This window comes from Phytophthora cinnamomi (genome assembly GCF_018691715.1).
Source record: "Phytophthora cinnamomi strain GKB4 chromosome Unknown Contig44, whole genome shotgun sequence".
Taxonomy (NCBI): Eukaryota; Oomycota; class Peronosporomycetes; order Peronosporales; family Peronosporaceae; genus Phytophthora; species Phytophthora cinnamomi.
The window spans coordinates 915,781-939,431 of NW_027150977.1; the positions used below are offsets into that span (position 1 = coordinate 915,781).

At 55.1% G+C, this 23,651-nt stretch overlaps 9 protein-coding genes across 10 annotated transcripts; 5 read left to right on the forward strand and 4 right to left on the reverse strand.

Moving 5' to 3' along the window:
* Positions 1 to 1,082: 1,082 nt before the first annotated feature.
* Positions 1,083 to 3,128, forward strand: IUM83_13812 (uncharacterized protein; the record flags this gene model as incomplete). The annotated part of the gene is made up of 1 exon (XM_067938512.1): positions 1,083 to 3,128. The coding sequence occupies one exon, from the start codon at positions 1,083 to 1,085 to the stop codon at positions 3,126 to 3,128; it is 2,046 nt and encodes a 681-aa protein (XP_067790742.1).
* Positions 3,129 to 3,330: 202 nt separating this feature from the next.
* IUM83_13813 (TKL protein kinase) lies at positions 3,331 to 5,178 on the reverse strand (the record flags this gene model as incomplete). Of its 2 annotated transcripts, XM_067938514.1 has the most annotated exons (2): positions 3,387 to 3,399; positions 3,698 to 5,178. In XM_067938514.1, 2 exons carry the CDS (start codon positions 5,176 to 5,178, stop codon positions 3,387 to 3,389), a joined length of 1,494 nt encoding a protein of 497 aa, XP_067790681.1. The 2 variants fall into 2 exon arrangements, with proteins under 2 accessions (XP_067790682.1, XP_067790681.1); XM_067938513.1 differs by having other exon boundaries at positions 3,331 to 5,178.
* Positions 5,179 to 7,308: 2,130 nt separating this feature from the next.
* On the reverse strand, positions 7,309 to 9,957 carry IUM83_13814 (Dynamin family protein; the record flags this gene model as incomplete). Its single annotated transcript, XM_067938515.1, has 1 exon — positions 7,309 to 9,957. The coding sequence occupies one exon, from the start codon at positions 9,955 to 9,957 to the stop codon at positions 7,309 to 7,311; it is 2,649 nt and encodes an 882-aa protein (XP_067790738.1).
* A 1,172-nt stretch (positions 9,958 to 11,129) lies between these two features.
* IUM83_13815 (TKL protein kinase) lies at positions 11,130 to 12,794 on the forward strand (the record flags this gene model as incomplete). Its single annotated transcript, XM_067938516.1, has 1 exon — positions 11,130 to 12,794. One exon carries the CDS (start codon positions 11,130 to 11,132, stop codon positions 12,792 to 12,794), a length of 1,665 nt encoding a protein of 554 aa, XP_067790737.1.
* Positions 12,795 to 12,957: 163 nt separating this feature from the next.
* Positions 12,958 to 15,712, reverse strand: IUM83_13816 (TKL protein kinase; the record flags this gene model as incomplete). Its single annotated transcript, XM_067938517.1, has 3 exons — positions 12,958 to 14,408; positions 14,493 to 15,257; positions 15,313 to 15,712. 3 exons carry the CDS (start codon positions 15,710 to 15,712, stop codon positions 12,958 to 12,960), a joined length of 2,616 nt encoding a protein of 871 aa, XP_067790847.1.
* A 2,091-nt stretch (positions 15,713 to 17,803) lies between these two features.
* Positions 17,804 to 18,495, forward strand: IUM83_13817 (uncharacterized protein; the record flags this gene model as incomplete). Its single annotated transcript, XM_067938518.1, has 3 exons — positions 17,804 to 17,806; positions 18,016 to 18,071; positions 18,225 to 18,495. 3 exons carry the CDS (start codon positions 17,804 to 17,806, stop codon positions 18,493 to 18,495), a joined length of 330 nt encoding a protein of 109 aa, XP_067790739.1.
* A 124-nt stretch (positions 18,496 to 18,619) lies between these two features.
* Positions 18,620 to 19,197, forward strand: IUM83_13818 (DENN domain-containing protein 5B; the record flags this gene model as incomplete). Its single annotated transcript, XM_067938519.1, has 2 exons — positions 18,620 to 19,142; positions 19,190 to 19,197. The coding sequence occupies 2 exons, from the start codon at positions 18,620 to 18,622 to the stop codon at positions 19,195 to 19,197; spliced, it is 531 nt and encodes a 176-aa protein (XP_067790744.1).
* Positions 19,198 to 19,943: 746 nt separating this feature from the next.
* Positions 19,944 to 21,945, reverse strand: IUM83_13819 (uncharacterized protein; the record flags this gene model as incomplete). Its single annotated transcript, XM_067938520.1, has 7 exons — positions 19,944 to 20,346; positions 20,427 to 20,498; positions 20,571 to 20,992; positions 21,058 to 21,172; positions 21,270 to 21,338; positions 21,400 to 21,808; positions 21,888 to 21,945. The coding sequence occupies 7 exons, from the start codon at positions 21,943 to 21,945 to the stop codon at positions 19,944 to 19,946; spliced, it is 1,548 nt and encodes a 515-aa protein (XP_067790743.1).
* A 240-nt stretch (positions 21,946 to 22,185) lies between these two features.
* IUM83_13820 (uncharacterized protein) lies at positions 22,186 to 23,472 on the forward strand (the record flags this gene model as incomplete). Its single annotated transcript, XM_067938521.1, has 1 exon — positions 22,186 to 23,472. One exon carries the CDS (start codon positions 22,186 to 22,188, stop codon positions 23,470 to 23,472), a length of 1,287 nt encoding a protein of 428 aa, XP_067790761.1.
* Between the last annotated feature and the right edge of the window lie 179 nt (positions 23,473 to 23,651).

Genomic DNA, 23,651 nt, shown 5'->3' on the forward strand with positions numbered 1-23,651 from the left:
GAAGGAGTCGAACAATGTCCAGGTGGTTGTGACACGACGCCTCCATTAGGGCAGTCCACCCGTTCTCGTCTACGGCGTTAATGTCGGACCCTCGATCAAGAAAGAGGCGTACCAGCTCCATATTTCCGGCCTGAGCTGCTTTTGTTAAGGTCATCCCGCCGACGTCGTCTCGGAATCCCAAATCCGCCCCTGCGTTCACTGTCGCCTTAACATTTTTCAAGTCCCCGGTAGTTGCGGCACTCAGCACGTCCATGATCACTCAGTGAGATTCTTTTGCAAAGTGAGTGAGTTCTTGTCCAGCGCCACTACTAATGATACACTTCTGACTCCATTCCAAGCTCATTTTCTGTTCGAAGAAACTCCTGGCTGGTCAGAAGAGTCGAAAGGAAGTTCATGCACGAGACCTGTACCCATCGCTGGGGAGCTCTATCCGCCATGCAGGCCCAAGTGTAGAGCTCGCACTTGAAAACCCGGCAAGCATCCGACATGGAGGAGACTTTCAATACAGGACCTGAGGTGGTGCAGACGGACATCAAGCTCGCGTTGGTTCAACCCACTGAGTCGAGAGGTGTCAGTGGCACTGACACCTCTCGAACCCTGCAAAGGTACCTGGAATCGATGAAATGCCAACTGAGAGAGATCGCCCTGCTGCCGAACCCCCGACCAACATACGCGATGAGATCGAAGAGAAGGTTGAGAAGACGCACGATCTCTTACGGGAGATCCTGCTTCGAGTCGAGCAGCACCGCGTGTCGGTCTTGGTCACGGGGACCATGAACGCTGGCAAAGTTCGCTAATCAACGCACTCTTGGGTGCCATGTTGTGCCCGATCGGAGACCAAGCCACGACGGCGGGTATGCTTACGATTGAGCGGAGCTCCAGCGACCACTTCGAGTTGCTGCTCGAACCAAGCGACTCCAGCAGGACGCCCTCGAGCTTTCAGAGCAACGAACGATCCTGAAAACCAAGTCCGCTGCTGTGGTGAGCTCCAAGTTACGAGAGCTGAACGCAGCCGCTCGTGGGGCGACAACCAAGCGCCTGACGCAGAGTGCGAGTTGAGACTTCGAGTGCCAGAGCTTGTCATGGCCCACTCCAGCAACACCGCTCTTGAGATTGTCGACTCTCCCGGCTCCAACGAGGCTCTATCGCCTCATCTTAACGAGAAGTGGGCGGTGGCCATCGCGCACAGCGATATCGTGATTGTGGTGGTCGCCTACTCGCAGCTCGAGACCAAGGACGTCGCGGCCTTCTGGACGAGGTACGCTCGGGAACTACCGAGCCAGGCGTCATCGCGCAACCTCCTTGTGTTTGTCAACAAGTACGACCAGGCGGACTCAAGTCACGCCTTCACCGAAGAAGACGAGGAAATTGACCACATTCGACGCCGGTGTGTGCAATGCGTGGAAGATGCCACTGAAGGTAAGGTGAATTTACTTGTCGACCAAGTATTCCTCGGGTCAGCGCGAGACGCTTTGCTGTCCCAGATCGCGACGGGCATTAACGATGAAAATCCAAACGAAGACTTTCAGCAGGAGTATAGTGAAGTTAGCGCATTGGCGAGTCGTGTTTTCGGAAGGCGACGAGAACCTCCGCCGGCTTCCGCGGGCGCGTTGAAGGACCTGGTGAACTGGTGCGACGTCCGCAACGATAGCAGAATCGACGCGTTTGTTTCTTGTTTCGGAGCCAAGGCCCGTTCTGCGGAGGTCACGCACGTGTACAAACTTATCGCTGCTGTTGATGCAGCTGTCTTGGAGATACGATCAGCGTATACTAGTCGTGGTGGTTACTTTCAACAGGAGATAACGAAGCGGGGAGCCGAAGAGAAAGAGCTGTGTTTGATGGAGAAGACGGTCGAGAATTACTTCACTTCAGACATCGAGCCTGAAGATACCGTCGCTGAAGATGAAAGCCGACGATTACTTGCGGAGTGGATTTCAGAGACCAACGATGCGATAATGGATGCGTTAGACTCGCAGCCGAGTCAAATGCCTCTCTCGCTCAGCGTGACGGACGAGGAGTTGCTAATTCACACACTTGAACGTTTCGAGCAGTCTGCACGAGAAGCGGTACGATTAAGCGCAGAAAGCTACAAACCTAGCATCGCCGGAATGACAGAGGCGCGGTGGTTAGGCGTTCGAGCGTGTGACGATGACGTCCAGCGTTTACTTGCGGGGATAAGAGGATCATTATCCGAGGAGGTGGTCGGATCGTCCCATGCAGTGAGGGTCCCCACAATCGACGCGACGCTGGAGCAGTTGAGCGATTGGATGCTATACGCCGTCCGCGTGGACGTCGAAGACGCTACAGCACAACTAATGCTCACTGCACGTACAGAATCCGATCCTGGTGCTGTGTACAGGTCGGAAATCGATTTCGCTCGCCCGGTCAATAGACGACGACTCCATGGGGACTTCTACCACGACAGTGACAGCGGGCATATCAAGCTGGGGCCTGCGGCGAACCCTTTCACGGCAACATTCCAAGTCGACGAACGCTTTGAGAGCCACCCCTTCGTGCTAGAGCTGAGCCACCTCGCTAGTGACGGCGGTCCATCGTCTCGAGCTCCCGTGACGGTTCTCCTCAATGACCACGTGATCCGCGAGAACTTTTGCCCCCGCGCTGAAAACGGAAGCGAGAATGACCATATCGGCCTCTGGGACTACGCGTTTAATAGTTGGCATCTCGATTCGTTGATTGTGCAGCGCGGTGAAAACCGAGTGCAGATTCGCTACTGTGAGGGAGGCACCACGTTCTACTGGCTTCGCAGTATCTGCTTACATTGTGAAGTGCCACCTACTTCAACCACCGTGATTGATACTAGAACCATCAAGGACTTCGTGCAAACATCCATTCTTTCGCGCCTTCAAGAAGGTTTGGATTCAGGAGATGGTGTTTTGACCCGAGCGCAGCACGAGTTATCGTCGCCACGCTCAGTGCTCCAAGCGATTCGGAGTCACTATAATCGCGTGTTCGTCGCACTCAAGGAAGTCAAAGTTCAAGATCAGGTAAAATTTGAGTACCAGCAGCGAGCGGTTGCAACCGTACTGTCGTACTGCGAGGAGCTGGCCTCGAGTTGCCAGACCCTCGCCAATGAGGTTGGTGCCGCGACACCACCAGCTGAGGCCTAAATGCTTCTATGTCCACGGTTTAGTTTTTTTGATATCAAAGCTGTCAGTACAGCAGGGTCAATCTGATGCCAACTTGCACCGACTCACCGACAGCTATCCACCCGAATACATACTTTGTCCGTTTGACTGAAAAATGTTGGGTTTGCAACAAATACTTAAAATTCATTCCTCAGCTCTTACTCCTATAATCGACAGTTGGTTCCTAATTCGATTCCGATTCCTCCGCGGCAAAATGACTCAACTGACCGATTGCATCATTCAGACCAAGCCGCTTCGACGGATCGAACGCACACAGCTCGCATACAAACTCCCATTGCTCATCGCTCACGAAGGCCTTCGGTCGGGATATGAAAATGCCATGATTCAAGTTGTATATCACCGATTGGTCTGGTAGGTGCGACCCCCACGGCACATTCCCACTCACAGCTTCCACAACGCACATGCCGAACGAATACACGTCCGATTCAAACGTCGGAGCGCAGCTCTCGCTTCGGAGTAACTCCGGCGCCTTCCATCGTACGGCTCCGGTCGAGGTGCTCGGCTTCGACTCCATCAAAGCGAAGCTGAACCCGAAATCCGTCAACTTCGCCGTCTTCTCCTCCGTCACGAGGATCTGGTTGCACTTGAGGTCGCCGTGCACGATCTTCTTACCATGGAGAAACTGTAGTCCCAAGGCTGCTCCGTGAAGCAATCTCCACGTCAAGGCTCGGCCAACATGCTTGCTTTTATTCAAGAAATCGACGAGGTTCCCGTTCTTGGCCTCTTCGCACACGAAGAAGCACGGTTGACTCACGTGGCACGCACCAAACAGCCTCACGACGTTCGGGTGTTGCGCTCTGAACCAGAGGCGGGCTTCGCGCTTGAACGCACGCATCTCGTCCTCAGTCACGGCATTGACGCACTTGACCACCACCTTCTCTCTGTACCAAGTACCATGATACACCTTGCCAAAGGATCCAAGCGCGAAATGTTGTTCCTCTCGCTGCGCCTCGTACTCGGCGAGAAACCAGTCCGGAACGGCCTGCACGGACGCACCTGACAGGCGAATGATGCTCTGCTTCACAGATCTCAGCATGGTTTTCGAGTCGGCAGTGTAGCTGTCTTTCTTGCGCGTAGTCTCACTACCGAGCAACACCAGTGCATCTTCTTGCGACTTCTGACTGGACAACGAGTCTAGTATCCTCATCGGGTTGGTTTTCCACAGCCGAACGAGGGATGCCTCCACTTCTTGCGTGTCGCGATCCCAGGACTCCATCCACTTTGAGAGGTTGTTGTCCCCTTCGGAGACTTCGGCTACTACGGTGTCAAGACGTTCATGAAATTCTTTCAACAGACTAATCACCATTCGGGTGCTCACGAGTCGCTCGAACGGGTTTCTCTGCTTGTACTTCACTAGGAAGTGGTGGAAACGAGCCCGAATCGAGGCGAGGTCCGCGTGAGCATTGGGAGGTACGATTTCCGGTTGTTCGTTGGCTTGAATTTGCATCCGCTGTAGCCTCTCGAGAACATTTTCGCACATCATACAGGTTTCTTCCATTTGGCCGCACATTGTGAGCAGGTCTGTGAACTGCATGATGACATCGTCAGGTGACTGCGGCGCGATGGCAGGCTCTTGTCTGCTTTGATGAAGTTCTTGGTTGGACGCTGGTGAGGCGACACGAACGGCATCAAATCCATGGTGGACACGGGGGCCTGCGGTACGGTCCGACAAAAGTGCGACGATTTCACTGTGGTTATTGTTTTGAGCCATCTTCAGTGCGGTGTCACCTTCATAGTTTGTCGCATTGGCGTTGGCGTTCTTGGCCAGCAGTAAGCGCACGATGTCGGTGAAGCCGCCTTGGGCCGCCCACAATAGTGGTGTTTGTCCATCGTCCTTGGATAACTCGGTATTTGCTCCGTGGTCCAGTAACATATTCACAATTTCAGTATGGCCTCTCCACGCCGCCAACAAGAGTGTCGTCTCCCCGTCGTGGGCTTGCAAGTTGACGGCTGCGCCTTGTTCCAGTAGGAATCGGACCATATCGGCCTTCTCATGCAGAGCAGCCACCATGAGGGGGGTAACGCCATAAAAATCGGTGGTGTTAACATGTTCTCCGCATTGAATTAAAGTGTCAGCAGCTCGTAGACTTCCATTTGAAGCGGCAACACTCAACGCCGTTCTTCCTTTTATATTCCTCGCTTCCAGTTTGGCTCCACGGGCGATTAGGGCACTCACCATCTCCTCGTTGCCCCCAAATGCCGCCCACATCAACGACGTATATCCATTAGAATCGGTCCCGTGAATATCGGCACCGTGGTCCAGAAGCAACTGCATCCCATCAACAAGTCCACTTTGAGCTGCAAACATCAGCGGAGTTTTCCTGTCCGGCCTAGAGATATTAACATCTGCGTTTTTTTTCAGCAAGACACGAATAGCTTCTACTTGTCCCTTCCACGAGGCCAACAGTAGAGCAGTGTTACCGTTGCTCTCCTGCATGTTGACATGTGCTCCATACTCCAGTAAGTATCGTACGGCATCTGCATGGTTCTCCAGCGCAGCAGCCATTAGTGGAACCTCACGAAGTTCGTTAGCCAGATTAATCTCTGCCCCACTTTCGACCAGTTTCTTCAGTACAGTAACGTTACGATGACTCGCTGCCAGTGCCAACGCCGTGTCTCCTTTGTTATTGCGTTTGTCTATGATTGCCCCTTGCTCCAAAAGACATTGAACTACTTCTCCATGTCCGCTGACTGACCCCTTCATCAACGCAGTCCAGCCATTTTCATCTTGAAAATTCACATTCGCTCCACCATCCAACTCAGCTTGAACGACCTCCAGCTCCCCGCTCTCAGCAGCCTGTAGCAGCAATCCAGCGGATCGTCGTTCCCCCACCATTCTCGCGAGATTTTCGTGTGCCGCGTATCTAACGGATAGCACCAAATAGCGTACCCTTCCTGAATTGGATACCTCCTCTCAAATCTGATAGAAATTGTTGAGTATACAAAATACGCCAATTTGAATACCTCCACTAGCTTCAGCAAAGTACTACGTTACTATAAAGCTTAGGACAAACTTGATTTCAGAATATTTTTGTATTATTTTCGGTACTTTATCCTAAAATTCGAGAAAAGCACATGAGTTTGTTCTTAATTTTTTGCCTTTTAGGGGTGGCAATCTCCATTTTAGTGTTTAAAAACAGCTTGTAACCCCGTACCCGATGACATTATGAGTCGCTCTGCAACAGCACCAGGGCTTTCTCCGTGGTTTGAGAACTGATCCAGACGCCACGACGTCTATGCTCGCTCGCAACAAGAACCCCGAAGGTGAAGACTCCGCGGACGAACTACTCGAAAATCTGGACGAAATTATCTTTTAGCTCTCAATTCAGAATTTAAGTTTCGATAGTGTATCCTCTCCTATTCGTGTATCTCTCTTGAATTTATAAGCGTTCAATTCAATAGTATGCGGTACACAATTCGGCGTTATCCGTCAAGTTAAAAATCAGTCTCATTTTCAGATGAGCGGATATTTTATTATCATTAAAATACGCAGGCATCGAACGGGGACATTCTGTGTGCAGAGGGGCCTGGCTGCTGTTCAGTACTGCTGGACTGTAAGGCCGGCACGCACTTGACTAAGGTGGAAAAGAAAACAGCCCTGCACTCGCTCAGCGGACAAAATGACAATCTGCAATTACTTGAAGTCAGAAGCATTTAGGCCTCAGCTGGTGGTGTACCAATCGGACGTGTATTCGTTCGGCATGTGCGTTGTGGAAGCTGTGAGTGGAATGTGCCGTGGGGGTCGCACCTACCAGACCAATCGGTGATATACAACTTGACCCATGGCATTTTCATATCCCGACCGAAGGCCTTCGTGAGCGATGAGCAATGGGAGTTTGTATGCGAGCTGTGTGCGTTCGATCCGTCGAAGCGGCTTGGTCTGAATGATGCAATCGGTCAGTTGAGTCATTTTGCCGCGGAGGAATCGGAATCGAATTAGGAACCAACTGTCGATTATAGGAGTAAGAGCTGAGGAATGAATTTTAAGTATTTGTTGCAAACCCAACATTTTTCAGTCAAACGGACAAAGTATGTATTCGGGTGGATAGCTGTCGGTGAGTCGGTGCAAGTTGGCATCAGATTGACCCTGCTGTACTGACAGCTTTGATATCAAAAAACTAAACCGTGGACATAGAAGCATTTAGGCCTCAGCTGGTGGTGTCGCGGTACCAACCTCATTGGCGAGGGTCTGGCAACTCGAGGCCAGCTCCCTCGCAGTACGACAGTACGGTTGCAACCGTGCTCGCTGCTGGTACTCAAATTTTACCTGATCTTGAACTTTGACTTCCTTGAGTGCGACGAACACGCGATTATAGTGACTCCGAATCGCTTGGAGCACTGAGCGTGGCGACGATAACTCGTGCTGCGCTCGGGTCAAAACACCATCTCCTGAATCCAAACCTTCTTGAAGGCGCGAAAGAATGGATGTTTGCACGAAGTCCTTGATGGTTCTAGTATCAATCACGGTGGTTGAAGTAGGTGGCACTTCACAATGTAAGCAGATACTGCGAAGCCAGTAGAACGTGGTGCCTCCCTCACAGTAGCGAATCTGCACTCGGTTCTCACCGCGCTGCACAATCAACGGATCGAGATGCCAACTATTAAACGCGTAGTCCCAGAGGCCGATATGGTCATTCTCGCTTCCGTTTTCAGCGCGGGGGCAAAAGTTCTCGCGGATCACGTGGTCATTGAGGAGAACCGTCACGGGAGCTCGAGACGATGGACCGCCGTCACTAGCGAGGTGGCTCAGCTCTAGCACGAAGGGGTGGCTCTCAAAGCGTTCGTCGACTTGGAATGTTGCCGTGAAAGGGTTTGCCGCAGGCCCCAGCTTGATATGCCCGCTGTCACTGTCGTGGTAGAAGTCCCCATGGAGTCGTCGTCTATTGACCGGGCGAGCGAAATCGATTTCCGATCTGTACACGGCACCAGGATCAGATTCTGTACGTGCAGTGAGCATTAGTTGTGCTGTAGCGTCTTCGACGTCCACGCGGACGGCGTATAGCATCCAATCGCTCAACTGCTCCAGCGTCGCGTCAATTGTGGGGACCCTCACTGCATGGGACGATCCGACCACCTCCTCGGATAATGATCCTCTTATCCCCGCAAGTAAACGCTGGACGTCATCGTCACACGCTCGAACGCCTAACCACCGCGCCTCTGTCATTCCGGCGATGCTAGGTTTGTAGCTTTCTGCGCTTAATCGTACCGCTTCTCGTGCAGACTGCTCGAAACGTTCAAGTGCGTGAATTAGCAGCTCCTCGTCCGTCACGCTGAGCGAGAGAGGCACTTGACTCGACTGCGAGTCTAATGCATCCATTATCGCATCGTTGGTCTCTGAAATCCACTCCGCAAGTAATCGTCGGCTTTCATCTTCAGCGACGGTATCTTCAGGCTCGATGTCTGAAGTGAAGTAATCCTCGACCTTCTTCTCCATCAAGCACAGTTCTTTCTCTTCGGCTCCCCGTTTCGTTATCTCCTGTTGAAAGTAACCACCACGACTAGTATACGCTGATCGTATCTCCAAGACAGCTGCATCAACAGCAGCGATAAGTTTGTACACGTGCGTGACCTCCGCAGAACGGGCCTTGGCTCCGAAACAAGAAACAAACGCGTCGATTCTGCTATCGTTGCGGACGTCGCACCAGTTCACCAGGTCCTTCAACGCGCCCGCGGAAGCCGGCGGAGGTTCTCGTCGCCTTCCGAAAACACGACTCGCCAATGCGCTAACTTCACTATACTCCTGCTGAAAGTCTTCGTCTGGATGTTCGTCGTTAATGCCCGTCGCGATCTGGGACAGCAAAGCGTCTCGCGCTGACCCGAGGAATACTTGGTCGACAAGTAAATTCACCTTACCTTCAGTGGCATCTTCCACGCATTGCACACACCGGCGTCGAATGTGGTCAATTTCCTCGTCTTCTTCGGTGAAGGCGTGACTTGAGTCCGCCTGGTCGTACTTGTTGACAAACACAAGGAGGTTGCGCGATGACGCCTGGCTCGGTAGTTCCCGAGCGTACCTCGTCCAGAAGGCCGCGACGTCCTTGGTCTCGAGCTGCGAGTAGGCGACCACCACAATCACGATATCGCTGTGCGCGATGGCCACCGCCCACTTCTCGTTAAGATGAGGCGATAGAGCCTCATTGGAGCCAGGAGAGTCGACAATCTCAAGAGCGGTGTTGCTGGAGTGGGCCATGACAAGCTCTGGCACTCGAAGTCTCAACTCGCACTCTGCGTCAGGCGCTTGGTTGTCGCCCCCACGAGCGGCTGCGTTCAGCTCTCGTAACTTGGAGCTCACCACAGCAGCGGACTTGGTTTTCAGGATCGTTCGTTGCTCTGAAAGCTCGAGGGCGTCCTGCTGGGAGTCGCTTGGTTCGAGCAGCAACTCGAAGTGGTCGCTGGAGCTCCGCTCAATCGTAAGCATACCCGCCGTCGTGGCTTGGTCTCCGATCGGGCACAACATGGCACCCAAGAGAGCGTTGATTAACGAACTTTTGCCGGCGTTCATGGTCCCCGTGACCAAGACCGACACGCGGTGCTGTTCGACTCGAAGCAGGATCTCCCGTAAGAGATCGTGCGTCTTCTCAACCTTCTCTTCGATCTCATCGCGTATGTTGGTCAGGGGTTCAGCAGCAAGGGCGATCTCTCTCAGTTGGCATTTCATCGATTCCAGGTACCTTTGCAGGGTTCGAGAGGTGTCAGTGCCACTGACACCTCTCCACTCAGTGGGTTGAACCAACGCGAGCTTGATGTCCGTCTGCATCACCTCAGGTCCTGTATTGAAAGTCTCCTCCATGTCGGATGCTTGCCGGGTTTTCAAGTGCGAGCGATCAGGAAAGTTGAGATCTGCTACGCTTGGATCTGTGTCATATTGTACCTGCCCTCTCTCACTGGCACCTCTGTTAACGGTACTCTTGCGTTTCCATGTACTTCGAGCACACCTAGATTTTATGCTTTCTGTTCGGAAGAGAATCATTTAGGTCAGAAGCGTCAGGAGGAGCTTCCTCCTTCATGCACCCATCGCTGGGATGGCGTAACGCCACTTGAAATTTCACCTTGGAAAACGCGATGGACTTGGTGAGAGCTGCCGCTACCGGGAACGTGAAAGAGCTTCAGGCCGCATTGATCGCTGGGAAAGATGTGGAATACAAGGACGAGGATGGCTGGACAGCCCTGATGAAAGCTGCAAAGGTTGGAAATGTGGAAGGTGTGCATCTTCTTCTAGCTCGAGGAGTGGATGTAAATTTTCAGAGCAAGCGAGGCCAATCTGCTCTGGCCATCGCGGCGGAGCAGGGTCACGTAGGTGTGATGAAGCTGCTACTTGATGCTGGGGCAGCAGCTGAGCTGGCGGATGATATTGGTGAAGTCCCCCTAATGGTCGCAGCCAAGCGAAGCCAAACAGAGAGTATGCGCTTGCTGCTTGAACGAGGCGTGGATATCAACAGGCAAGCTGCGAATGGCGATACAGCGCTACTTCTTGCTGCCGCATGGTGTAAGCCGGAGGCCGTTTCTCTCTTGCTAGAGAATAAAGCAGACACCACTCTAGCGAAACCGGACAATCACACTGCACTCATGTTCGCAGCTCGATTCGGGGATATCGATAGTCTTCGTCTGCTTCTAGGCTCAGGAGCGGACGTTCACGCCCAGAATACCAACGGCCAAACTTCACTACTTCTGGCGTGTACTTTTGGGAAAACAGAGATAGCTAGTGCGTTGATCGACTGTGGCGCATCAGTGACCGACCCAGACTATTCGAGCTTTACCCCGGTCATGGCTGCAGCTCTCTGGGGTGATCTAAGTGTTGTGAAGTTACTACTAGGGAACTGTGACAGCGTGAATTCGCAAGCAAGGGATGGAGCCACAGCCTTACTGTTAGCCACGTGGAAGGGATATACCGATATTGTTAAATTTTTGCTCGATCATGGTGCGAACACCGAGTTATCCATGGACGATGGTCAAACACCACTAATGTGGGCGGCCCAAGGCGGCTTCACCGCCATCGTGCGCTTACTGCTGGCCAAGAACGCCAACGCCAACGCGACAAACTATGAAGGTGACACCGCACTGAAGATGGCTCAAAACAATAACCACAGTGAAATCGTCGCACTTTTGTCGGACCGTACCGCAGGCCCCCGTGTCCACCATGGATTTGATGCCGTTCGTGTCGCCTCACCAGCGTCCAACCAAGAACTTCATCAAAACAGACAAGAGCCTGTCATCGCGCCGCAGTCACCTGACGATGTCACGATGCAGTTTACAGACCTGCTCACAATGTGCGGCCAAATGGAAGAGGCCTGTACGATGTGCGAAAATGTTCTCGAGAGGCTGCAGCGGATGCAAATTCAAGCCAACGAACAACCGGAAATCGTACCTCCCAATGCCCAAGCGGACCTCGCCTCGATTCGGGCTCGTTTCCACCACTTCCTAGTGAAGTACAAGCAGAGAAACCCGTTCGAGCGACTCGTGAGCACCCGAATGGTGATTAGTCTGTTGAAAGAATTTCATGAACGTCTTGACGCCGTAGTAGCCGAAGTCTCCGAAGGGGACAACAACCTCTCAAAGTGGATGGAGTCCTGGGATCGCGACACGCAAGAAGTGGAGGCATCCCTCGTTCGGCTGTGGAAAACCAACCCGATGAGGATACTAGACTCGTTGCCGAGTCAGAAGTCGCAAGAAGATGCACTGGTGTTGCTCGGTAGTGAGACTACGCGCAAGAGAGACAGCTACACTGCCGACTCGAAAACCATGCTGAGATCTGTGAAGCAGAGCATCATTCGCCTGTCAGGCGCGTCCGTGCAGGCCGTTCCGGACTGGTTTCTCGCCGAGTACGAGGTGCAGCGAGAGGAACAACATTTCGCGCTTGGATCCTTTGGCAAGGTGTATCATGGTACTTGGTACAGAGAGAAGGTGGTGGTCAAGTGCGTCAACGCCGTGACTGAGGACGAGATGCGTGCGTTCAAGCGCGAAGCCCGCCTCTGGTTCAGAGCGCAACACCCGAACGTTGTGAGGCTGTTTGGTGCGTGCCACGTGAGTCAACCGTGCTTCTTCGTGTGTGAAGAGGCCAAGAACGGGAACCTCGTCGATTTCTTGAATAAAAGCAAGCATGTTGACCAAGCTTTGACGTGGCGATTGCTTCACGGAGCAGCCTTGGGACTACAGTTTCTCCATGGTAAGAAGATCGTGCACGGCGACCTCAAGTGCAACCAGATCCTCGTGACGGAGGAGAAGACGGCGAAGTTGACGGATTTCGGGTTCAGCTTCGCTTTGATGGAGTCGAAGCCGAACACCTCGACGGGTGCCGTACGATGGAAGGCGCCGGAGTTACTCCGAAGCGAGAGCTCCGCTCCGACGTTCGAATCGGACTTGTATTCGTTTGGCATGTGCGTTGTGGAAGCTGTGAGTAGGAATGTGCCGTGGGGGTCGCACCTACCAGACCAATCGGTGATATACAACTTGAATCATCGCATTTTCATATCCCGACCGAAGGCCTTCGTGAGCGATGAACAGTGGGAGTTTGTATGCGAGCTGTGTGCGTTCGATCCGTCGAAGCGGCTTGGCCTGTGTGATGCAATCGTTCAGTTGAGTCGTTTTGCCGAGGAGGAGTTGGAATCGCATGCGGAAACCACTGTCTAATGTATCTAATGTAGGCATAGTAGCTCCTGCTGATAATTCGCTACAAGCAGCAACAAGGAATCGAGAATACTGCATTGAGTACTTTACTGAAGTCCCAAAGAAAAAAATGTTCAGTATAAGTACTGCATGCTTATGGAAAGACAAACGAAAGTGGTAAGCAGAACTACGCCGTTGTTGGGCTCGCGTCAAAGCCTTCAAATTCACTGGCATCGTTTGGAGACTCGAGAAGAAGTCTCGTTTGGAGTTGCTCCGCGGCGTCGCTTGCTACCATGGCAGGCGATGGTTTTCCCTTGCCCTTCCCTCTTCGGCGGAATCTGTGGCGAGTTTTGGACGTCTTGGGTAGTTTGAGGCGCTGTCCCAGCTTACGGCAAGCGCAAACTCCGTTCTCGAGAAGCGTTTGATCGGATTGCGACTGAGAGCTGTCGCTACGCACACGAGCTGAGCTGGTGAAAGGGTTGGTGGAACCGGATCGATGTGAGGCGCGTCGCGATGGGCGTGTAGACGAGCTGATCACGGTTGCGCTCTCCATTTCAGCCGTGCCTTTGTGGTCCTGCGTGTAGGCACCAACCACTAGCGGTTGGCACAAGTTGATGTTGTCATCGTCGAAGAAGTAGACTTCGTCGGATTCCTCAAACGGACGCGCGTGTTTGCTGTGGTGGAGCAAGCCGGAGTCCATGAGGGCATTCCCCAGACGTACTGCTTCGCTCGAGTTGCCCACGTATTGAAATTGGCACATGTGCGCGATGGCGTCTTCACCAGAGAATCCTTGCGGAGCCACCAACGGAGCACTCGAGGCGTCAATCGGCTTGGCTAATCGCATCGCATCCTCCAGCTCGTCCGCCAGTTCCAGTGCGAACGCGGCGCTGAGCTCCTCTTGAATGCTTTCCAGGGTGCTCACCACGCTGTGTGCCGACGGACGTAAGCGCGCATCATGCTGCCAAGAGCTCTCAATGATCGCGCGAATGCTGGGGTGCAGTCGAACATCCAAGTCGGGGCGCTGGCCCTCCAGGACGAGGTCGAAGACGCGGAAATGGTTGCTACCTGTGCCTGGGAACTTCTCCTGACCGGGATTGAGCACGTCCCACATCGTGATGCCCAGTGAATAGACATCTGCAGCCTCGCCGTACGCTGCAAGGCCAGCCCGTCCATTGATAACCTCCGGAGCCATGTAGTCTACCGTGCCCTTAACCGTCATACGCACAGCGTTCGCATCAATACTACTTCGATTGCCATCCTTGGCGCTGGTTTTCACGCCATCCACTCCAGTAGATACCGTCGATCCCCGCAGTTGCTGGAGGTTGGCAGCTCCAACAACGGCGATCTCAATGCTGGCACGCTCAGCTGGAGCCTTAGCTGTCGCATCGTCGCTGGCTAGCATAGCCACCGTCGACGTTTTATCACTTGCGTATCCCCCAAGACTACCCCGACGAGTAGTAGCAGTATTAGTGCTTAGTCCATTGCTCACCACCTGCGCGCGAGGAAGTGATCGAGATTCACCGAAGTCTGTGAGCTTGACTGTGCTGTTCGCGTCCACCAGGAAGTTGGTAGGCTTTATGTCGCGATGCAAGAACGGCGGGCGGAAGCTGTGCAAGTACGCCACAGCTCGCGCTGCGTCTAGCATGTAAGCAACATTGATCAGAAGCTGCTGCCGATTGTGATCGTGCTCACTCCCTCTTGATCGCCGCCTTGCCGCCGCACAGGTCACGTCCTCCAGGCTTCCGACGCATAGCTCATTGACCAGGCAAATGGTGGGCGGGCACACACACATACCGTGGAAGGCGACGATGTTCGGGTGGTGAAGCGCGCCGCAAAGTGCGGCTTCCTGCGAGAATGCAGCAACGGTGTCTTCCGTGAAATCGGTCGGGGTGTAGACTTTGACTGCTACGTCCGTTGAAGATCGTAGCAGTCCTTTGAAAACGACAGCACTAGCTCCGACGCCGATGCGTTGCTGTAGTTCCAGGTAGGCGAAGTCGATGATGAACTTGCGATGCATTTCGATCAGGATGTGGAGACCCTTTGACGATACCCGCTCAGGCATGCCGCGCGTCTGGCAAAACAATCGCTGCAGTGCTACAGCACGTTGACCCATACCTCTCCAATGCTCTGTGTCAGCGCGCAGCACGCGCCAGATAACCAGCGGACAGAGCGAGCCACAAAGCAGGTTCGAGTACGTGAGGTAGAATCCCGTCTCCAAGTGGCCGCGTCGGAAGCACTCGTTGTACGCGAACAGTAGTGCGTAGTAAATGTACGCGAACACGCAGAACTCGCGCAGTGTACGCTTGCTGGCTCGAGCCGGTGGACGAATCAAGACGTACGAATAGAGCAGCAACATCAGAGATCGCGCAGCCGTTAGCGGCGCGTACAGGTCGGTCGCTTGGTAGTAGGTCGTGATGGCCCAAACGAGCGGAATAGTGTACGTTGAGAGCACCAATGTGATCATCAGTGTGCGTCGAAGAGCTGGTCCTGACACGCTCTTCTGCAGCATAAAAGACAATCACGCTGAGGAAGACAAACTGACGGCCGGAGTAGAACGCCTCGGTGGCGAGCTTGGAGATGTCGTACGTGTAGAGCTTTGTCGCCAAAGCGGAGCAAAAGAAGGTGGTGTAGACCCCAGTCGTGCAGCCGAGCACCCACAGCAGTGGTTCGTATGCTGGCAAGATGATCTTTCGAGCAGCAGTGGCATCTCCTCGAAGTGCCGTGTACCGGTTGTGCCGCAAGTAGATCACGAGGGTGACGCAGAGCAGGCACATGATGCCGTAGCCGAGCAGCAAAAAGAGCTGCAGCGTGTGGAATCGAGACAACAGATACGCCATCAAGGCCTCGAGTTGGGCCGCTTCCGCCGGACTGGGCGTCGGTGAGACGGTATGGACAACCGAGGAGTTGGAAGCGAAGGACCCGCTGCCACCTTGAGACGGCATGGTGGCGAGCGGATCGATGTTAGCTGAAGTAGTGACGGGCTGCAGGTCGTTTTGCTACTGAGATCAGATAACTTTTGAGTTGGTGGGCGGGGCCTTGAAACGCTGGAGCTGCGCTGTGGTTCAGACCACCAGATGCACGAGACGCGAGCAATTGAGTTGTGAGCGACTGAAGGAGTACGGAGCGTCGGCAGCATTGATTTTCTTGCTACTAGCACGTTGCGAGGCGTCTTCCACGGAGAGAGACGGCTTTCAAAGCGTAGAACAACGTGTTGCTCGTTCTACCAGCACGAGTCGCGCGTGGCGCCTTTGATTCGCTGAAATGGCGGCTGTAAAATCAGCGATTGGTTGAGTGGATCTTGAAAGGTTGCAACCACTTCAACTTCAAAGCAACCTTCTACAAAACGCCTAAAAGCTCCAGCGAGCGTGGACGGGTGAAATAAAGAGCTACTCACAGGTTCAGAGCGGTGTGCTTTGCTAGGCGATAGCATCGCTCGTGCACTCGAGCGCCAGCGGACAGGCCGCGCGGTGGAACATGGCGGCGCGATCGCAATCTAACATTACTTTGCAGCGGACTGATACCAACGCGCCCGTAGAGGCATTGTTCGCTTGACCATTGCGTGTTGTTGCCCCCCCCCCCCCTGACCTTATCACACTTGTGTCTGTACGCGGCTACGCTTGACTTGCACCGCGCCAAGGTCTCGACAAGGTCTGTACGCAACCGTGTTGCGAGCAGGAGGCGTCGGTCGTTGATCCCCAGTGCCCGCTGAGTGGGGATTCCCCACTACATGGTCCGACTTTTTTCGTATGCAGCAACCGTCTGGACCTCATCTCACTCGTCTGCATCGAGTCAGCGCGGATTTACGTTCCCCCTTCGCACATGGTGAAACTCGCTGGCCGCACCACGCGGCCGACACAGTTGCGGGCAGGAGCGCGGTGCCGGAAGTGAGCTAACGCGGAAGTCGCCGCTAGGGCCAAGCCTTGGCGGCGTCGAGCGTGCGTCAATCGGGCATCGTCCGGTGTCGATGCAAGTCGAGAGCCACGGTGCCAAATGCCTGCTGGCCGAACGGCGTTTTGTCCCATGATGAACAGCAGCGTTGAAGATAGCTACAGTTCACGCGCGTAACGGGCGGCTAAGTTTAAGTGGAGTGGGCACGACAGACCCAGTGCATGCGCAACACACCAAGGGATCCACCCCGCTGATCTCCAATGCTGGTCTTGCAGTGCTCTGTAGTAGCTGGGCGCCGCACTCGCCGCGCTGGCAGAGCAAGTGTACAGTAGTAGCTCTGTGAGCGCGGCCTGGGCAAATCGCGGCCGCGAGCCATGCCGCTTCAACTAGGCAACTTCAAGGTGTGACACGATCTTCGTCCCATCGTCCTCGCGCTGTTTTTGGCGCTAAAATCAAGGGCGAGGCAGCGAAGGTCATATATGTAACAAGTCGAGCCTACCTACCTACAGAGCCTGTATTGACTGCGAGGTCTCTGCTGTCGCAGCAAGCAAGGCATCTCCATGGTTTGCGCTGGCCCCTTGACAGGACGGCCGACGTCGCGGCGGGTTAGGTCGGGCCAGGATGATGTGTAAAATATCGCGGCGTTGTCGCCGCCAATCGTTGGCGGCATACAAACTCCAAGTCGCAGCTTGAAGTGGGCTCGGCTCGCAAATCAGCGCTACCACCAGGTGCTGCGCGCTCAAAATTAGCGGCTTGAGTCAAGGAAGCCCCAGCGCGCCGCAAATAAACACCCCCTCCGCTGTGTCGCCGTCCTTCTGGACGCTTTTCCTGCCGTGGGCCAGCTTTGGCGCTGCGGGGTGGGAGCCCTGACGACGGCCACAGTTTCTCCACCAAGTTGAAGTTGCCACTTTTCGGCCAATCAGACGCGCTTGGCGAAAGGGTACAGCGCTGTCCTTGGGCCAGAACCAGAAGAAGAAAGGGCCTCCACTATCCAAGTCGAAGCACGCCAAGCGAGATAAGACCTTCCTCGGCAGCATTAGCAGCAGCAGCAAACTAGCAGCAGCAGCAGATCAGTCACGCAGGCGTCACTTTGGCTTCTCCCTCCTGGAGACAGCGTTATCCGTTGCTGTCAACTGCCTGGGCGACTGGTAAGTTGAAGTGGGCAGCCGTCCCAAAGACTTCGGTCTCCTCCTTCGTGGCAGCTACAACCTGCAGCTATTCAGCCACGGATAGCTGCGTGGCCAGCCACCTGGAGACCGTGTCTTAGTGGAGACCGTGTCTAAGTGGTTTTTGCTCTCCTACCCACGACCACCTGATTGATGGCGGCGCTGCGATTTGTGCGGGTTTGGTGCTGCAGGACCTGTTGAGCCAATCGAGCGGCGAGCGAGGAGCATACAAAGCGCGAGTGAAAAGGTGCGTCCTCGCCCACAGGCTGTGGTGTTGGCGGGCAAAGCAGCAGGAAGCGCGCGCGCTCCTTTTCTGCATACTCAAAGCCCTGCGCGTTTGAATGGCGGACGTGTGTTTGTCCGGCTCGGCTGACTCTCTTCTCTGTCGATGTACTTGAAGCCTCCGGCCTCGCCACTTCACTGTCGAATCTCTAGGAGCCACCAACTTCAATTCAGACTCCGAGCACCCCGGGACTGCTCGCTTCAAGCGCGACAAGAGGCTCTCTGGATCGCGTTCCCTCCCTCCTGTCTACCCAGTTGAAGCCAGGCCGACCTCGAAGACGGGAGTTGCAGCGCCCACCTCGAGCTTCAACTTCCCCCCATCCACCAGCCTGCTAGAAGAGCAACAAGAGCACCATTTCGTCCGAGACGATGTTGTCCATGGTCAATAGCAGCCAGAGCGTCGTGAACGGCGCTACTGGCAGCGGCACCAGCAGCAGCAGCAACAGCAGCAGCAGCAGCACCGGCACCAACAGCTCCAGCGCCACTCCCAGCACCACATCGACAAGCACCACCATGTCTACAGGAGCGTCCGTCGCACATGCCATCGCGAGCCTGGCCCACACCGGCAGCACCAACCCGCAGGAGCCATCCACCTTTGGACATCAGTACAACGTGCTAAACATGCAGCCCGCCTTCCAGCAGCCGACAGCAACCAACCTGGACGCGGCCCGGCATTCCCAAAGTATCAACAGCGCGACAAATAACGCCGCGGCGGTGCTCACCTCGGTGTCTCGAGTCGGACTGCCGGCTGCAGCGGCCGCCACCCCCAAGAAGCGATCGACCAAGTCCAAGTGCTCTCCGGGTCTTCGCAGCGGCAAATGGACTCCAGAGGAGGAGGCGTTCACAAACATGATCATCCACTACTTCAAGCGCGGACTGTTGGATGTCGAGGACGGCACCTCGCTGCGCTGGTATCTCGCAAAGCGCCTCAACTGCGAGGCCATGCGCGTAACCAAGAAGCTCAAGGGCAACAGCTCCATCGGCAAGCAGATTTTCCGCGCGATGGAGAACACACCCGCCAACCGCCAGGCCATTCGTCGCGCGCGGGAGGAGCTGGCAGTCGTGGAAGCCCGCTTCCTCGAGTCGCTTAGTGCCGGTGGGGTTGGACCGGGTACCCAGCTTATGCCGTCTGCTCAACTCCCCTCTTCTCTCGCTGTATCTGTTCGTGGCCGCAAGATCCTACCGAACACGAACTCGTCGCAACAGGCTCTGCTGGCTCCCATGCCAAAAACGAAGCCTGAAGACGCCAAGCTGCTGCTGCACTTCTTCTCTGAAGCCCACAATAGTGACGAGGAGCCCGAAGATGAGAAGAAAACGGAGAAAACGGAGAAGAAAACGGAAAAGAAGAAGGCGGAGGAGACGGCAGAGAAGGCGGCGGATAAGAAGACTGAGAAGGAGACCGAGAAGAAAGCTGAACCCGGAAGCCTTAGTGTTGACCTGAGCGCGAAACTCGGCAAGAAGCGGCCGCTGTCAAGTGTATCCACCATTGCGGTTAGCACCGAGGAAGCCAAAGAGGTCACGCAACCTGAGCAGCAAGATGCTGCTTCTCCGCAGTCGAAACGGCAGGCTGTCGAGATCAACAACCCCACGGAATGAGCTGTGCGCGCCGCACTGCGAGACTATTTAGGCGATTACTCGAAGGTCTAGAGAGCGACGCCGTACCTCCACATATTTACAAGACAACCACACGGAAGAACGAGGAGAAGGGGGCTGGCCCAGCGCATCTTACCGCTCTGGTAATTGTAGCGTAGCTGAAGACGAAGAAAACAGGCAGATGTTAGACGCATGAACTCCCTTCTGCCACATGTACATATTCATTTTGGTCTAAAATACAACTTTACGAGAAATGCTCCATGATCACAACACTCTGCTTCGATCCGCTGGTGCGCATCACAGGAGGGTTAGCAGCAAAAGCGAGCGCGGCTTTGCTGGGGACAGGGGCAGCCACAGAAGCCGTCATGTTTGGCGCAGAAATGCTGTATCCACGGGCAGTGACCCACGTAAGCAGCCACTTCAAGTTGGTTAACGCGTACTTGAGAGCTTTGGTCCACTCCTTGGGCTTGTTCTTCAGGAAGAGAATGGAATACCCTCCAATCGAGTGCTTCGCAACCTTATAAGGTAGTCGAATGGACGGGTCTCGAGCCCGAACAAATGTCATCAACTGTCCCAAACATGTGATCCAGGCACCCAAACCCAAGTTGAAGTGTGATTCAGCAAAGTTTTGCTGATCCGATCCGTGCCTACACGGCAGAAAGTACCCATACCCCGCAAGCAATATTAATCCACTGTGTATCGTAGTCTCCACAATGACACAACTTACAGACAGTACTCCATGCGGAGGTTGCTAGTTCGAATCACCTTGGAGAAGCTGCCCAGCGGCACGATCTTGAAACTAACGCACCCAAGCCGGCAACATATTAGCTACAACACACATTGAACGTCATCGAGTTGAGGCTTGACGTACTCTGAAAACTCCAGTCCAACCATGCTGGCCAACGTCTGCAGCAACAGCGCGCATTCGCCGAAGGCAGCATTGATCTCGTTCCATTCGACAGCAAACGAAGCGGACTGGCCCATGCGGAACTGGTTAATCGTGCCAAACGCGCCGTCGTAGCCGATGACGAACATGTCAGTCAGGATATTCAAGTGTTTGGCTGAAGCTACTTTGCGCTCCATGGCGTCAATCTGCGCAGTGCCTGCATCCCGGACCTCTTGAAACACGGCTTCCTGCAATTGCAGCCCGTTGAATTGCTCCCACAACCCAGCCTCTTCGTAAATAAGAGCTTTTTCCTCCTCATTCACCGCTTCTTGTTGTTGGGCAATGACTTCTCGCTCGCTCTCCATCAGCTTTAAACTCTCCTCCAGCGCGTTCAGCTCGTTTTCATACTTGCAAACACATGTCCGTCACGTCAGCCACAAAGACCTTCGCGAACAAATACCATTGCACGTACAAATCGGATCTTGTCGTCGATCTGCTCCACATCTTCGCTGTGGACCACCGAGCTCGTCGTATTGTGCAGGAACCCAGCGAAGCACCGCTTCTCGTACCTCGCCCGCTCCGCTTGTCTGCAAACAAAATAACAAATTCCACCCACCCGCCACCAAATTTGAGCAACAACAGCCAAAAATTACACCCAATCTTCCGACAGCGTCGACATCTCACCCGTCGATCAGCGTGACCATGCCGTCCATGCACTCCTTGCACACCGGCGTCGTCACCGGCAGCCCAGAACTGCAAAAAAGCACCAAATCAGAGACCCAAAGACCCAAATTCCCCCCCTGAGCAGTCATACCAATGGGCTTGCTGCGTCGTGAGCAGCTGGACGTGGTGGCTCACGTCGGCGTACGTGGGCACGGCCACCATGCTGTCCTCCAGCTCTGCGTTGTCCTCGTCGTGGCTGGCGCGCCCCACGTGCGCCTCCAATTGCCTCCCGGCCGCCGTGAAGCTGTCCTTCATCCGCTGCTGCTGACGACGCTGGCGCTGCTGCAGCTTCTGCCGCCGCTGCGCCTGCTGCCGCCTCTGCTCCTCTTGCTGCTGCTGCTGCAGCGACAGGTTGTAGCGTGCGCTGGCGTACAGGTCCTCCCCGAAGGCGCCGGCCTCGTCCATCTCGGGCGGCGCGGCGCTCGTGGGCAGCTTCTGCAGCAGCAGCATGCTCTGCGAGGCGCTGGCGGTGGGCAGCAGCACGTACGACTCGCCCAGCACTGGACAGCAGCACACGGACGTGAAGCTCAGCACAAGGAGAAGAGGATGGTGTACCTATCACGCAGCGAGAGGCCCCACCTGGCGCGCTGAGCAGCTCGCTCTCCAGCGAGCGCCGGCACTGCTGGCACCTGCGCATGGCGCTCCTTGAAGAGAATGCGGAAACTGCGTCCCGTCATGATTACGCTGTTTCGCAGGTCCTGAGTCCTCCCGAGCACAATCATTTCGGTCCGCCCTTCAAAAGCACAACGTCTTGGTCTTTGTATGTGGCGACCGCCCTTAAGCAAATATCTTGGTCTTTGTATACCCTCCACAGTACTCGGTGAGCCAAATTATCCAGTCGCCGAAGCACCAGGTCCCCATAAGTCGCCCGCTGGCCATGATCTACTACAGCAACCACATCCTCTGGCGGCTACTGCTGCACTCGCACGGCTCGGCCATCGCTGCGCCGTCTACGCTGTGTCGTGCGGCGCTGGTGGCGGCGCTGGCGGCCGCGCTGGTGGCGCTGCAGCGCGAGAAGCCGGCGCTGCTGCCCACGCAGGCGCTGGAGCCGCTGTTGCTCTGCGCGTCGGCCTTCCTGGCTGTGCTCGTGGGGCTGCGCGTGTTCATGGCGCTGCGTCAGTGGCAGCGTGGCGTGAACGACGTCAGCGCCTTGGCCGACGCAGCGCGAACGCTCACGGCCACCGCCTGCGCCTTCGTGCACTTCTCGCGCAAGGGCGTGGGCGACCGCGCGCAGATCCGCAACAAGTGCCAGTTCATTCGCGACGTCAAGCGCTACATCCTGCTGTACGTGACGCTTGTGTTCCACGACTGCAACGAGAGTGACGCGCCGCTGGAGCTGCGCGCGCTGCTCACGCAGAAGGAGGCGGACGAGTTCTCGAGCACGGAAGTGCTCACGCTCGGCGAGCACACGTGGAACCGCGAGCGCAACGTCGTGGGCTCGGCCAACAAGATGCGCGCCGCCATCGTCGAGCTCTGGCTGCGCCGCACCATCAACCGCGCCAGGAGGAAGAGCTACGTGACCGTGGAGCAGGCCATGGAGCTCAACAAGATCGTGTCCACGCTGCCCCAGATGTACTCGCGCATCTTCAACCTGTGCAACGTGCCCATCGCCTTCAACCTGGCGCAGTGCCTGCACGCGTGCGTCTTCGGCTATTTGCTGCTGATGGGGGCGACGTTGGCGCCGATGTTTGGATTCATGACCCCGCTGTACGTGGGGGTTGCGGCGGTGCTGCTCTTCGCGCTGGACAACGTGGCGTCCTCCATTGAGTGCCCATTTGGCCGCGACGCGAACGATGTGGACCTGGAAGCTCGCATCTTGTGCATCCAGGATGAGCTCAAGGTGATTCTACAAGCGCACTTTCACTCGGTGGGGCATGTGGACTCGTTCAAGGAGCAGGATCGCATGGCGTCGCTGTCGTCGCTGCTTTCTGTGGACACGGAGACTGCCAATCGAGGCCGCACACGGCACGGATCGGTGTCTTCGTCATACTCGTCAAACGAACGCCCGTCTCAATACGCTGCGCCGTCGTCAACATCGGCCACCGATCGAGCGGTATTGCTGTCTATTCAACCTGAAGCTTACGGCGCCATTGAAGAGGCTGACGACGAGCTGAGTCCTCCGGCGATGCACGGGTCTGATGACCACGCACCCATCGCTGTCTAGTTTAGTGCGGGTGCAGGCAGTTAGAAGGAAGTGAAGTTGATAGCAGCGAGGCTTGACGCCTGCGAAATACATACATGAAGCTGGATGAAATTGCTAGACGCACATACTATTTAGACTTGATGATCTCTAAAATGCTTCGGCGAACTCATGAGAGCAAGGAAGGCTGCCCGGGATGTTTC